Here is a 1,071-nt window from a genome sequence, read left to right as displayed (position 1 = left end):
AATAATGAACTTTCATTATTATTATTATTACCAACAATAAACATCATCATGGGAATAAGAAACAAGTAATAGTAGAAGTAATTGTTGTTGTTGTTGTTATCGATTAGCAGCCTTTGCCCTATATCTCTTCTTCAGATGTTTAGGACATTTGGTCTCAAGTTTAGCCCGTCGCCTCTCTTTAACTATCTTCTTCCATTCACTCTTAGTGATACCTTCTGGTATGTGCCCATCAGCATTACCACCACCACCAACAACATCAGCAGCATGATCAGTATTACTCTCCTCCTCTTCTTCTTCCTCCTCCTGCTGCTGCTGCCCTTCATCTTCATCATCGTGATCATCATCATCTTCCTCATTATTATCATCCTTGTTGTTGTTATTATGTGTAGCCAATAGACGATTATATACACTCCTCTCACCTTTAGCATGTTTACTTAATTCCTCTTCCATCTCCATTAGATCACTAAATTGATTTAGAGTAGATGGTATCCAAGTATCAAGGAATAACCTCTCTTCATCATCATCTTCATCATTACTACTACTATTAGTTGATAATAATGCAAGTAACCATCGCTGTTCAGAAGGAGTAAGATGTGTTCTAGCTGTATCTGGTAATAGTTCTAGCAGTAATTCATCTTCAGATCCCAATAATATATCATGAATAGAAGGAACATCAGGAGTAATAATGAAGTCAAAGAGAGTATTTACATGTAGAAGATGTAGTTGATGTTGATGTTGATCATCATGATGATCATGATGATGTTCGTTAATCATAGTCTTACGAAAGAAACGTGTTATGTTGACTATATCCCTTTTAAGGAAATCTAATGCTTGATAATGATCATGTTCAACAGATTGTGATACATCAATAACATATACCACACCTTGAGGAGATAATAATAAGTTAAACTCAGATAAGTCACCATGAACTAGATGACATTTATTGAACATAACTCTCATTATTGTAATAACCTGTATATAGATATCCATGACCATACTATTAGATATATCTTTTAAATCTGGATATGAATGAGTAGCATCACTACCAAGATATTCCATAACTAATACATT

At 34.1% G+C, this 1,071-nt stretch overlaps 1 protein-coding gene across 1 annotated transcript; it reads right to left on the bottom strand.

Annotated features, from left to right (window-relative positions):
• Window positions 1-96: 96 nt before the first annotated feature.
• Pmar_PMAR005048 (serine/threonine-protein kinase rio1, putative) lies at window positions 97-1,071 on the bottom strand (the record flags this gene model as incomplete). Its single annotated transcript, XM_002785116.1, has 1 exon — window positions 97-1,071. Exon 1 carries the CDS (start codon window positions 1,057-1,059, stop codon window positions 97-99), a length of 963 nt encoding a protein of 320 aa, XP_002785162.1. The 5' UTR covers window positions 1,060-1,071.

This window comes from Perkinsus marinus (assembly GCF_000006405.1).
Source record: "Perkinsus marinus ATCC 50983 genomic scaffold scf_1104296933866, whole genome shotgun sequence".
Taxonomy (NCBI): Eukaryota; Perkinsozoa; order Perkinsida; family Perkinsidae; genus Perkinsus; species Perkinsus marinus.
This window is presented reverse-complemented; position numbering and strand designations above follow the sequence as displayed.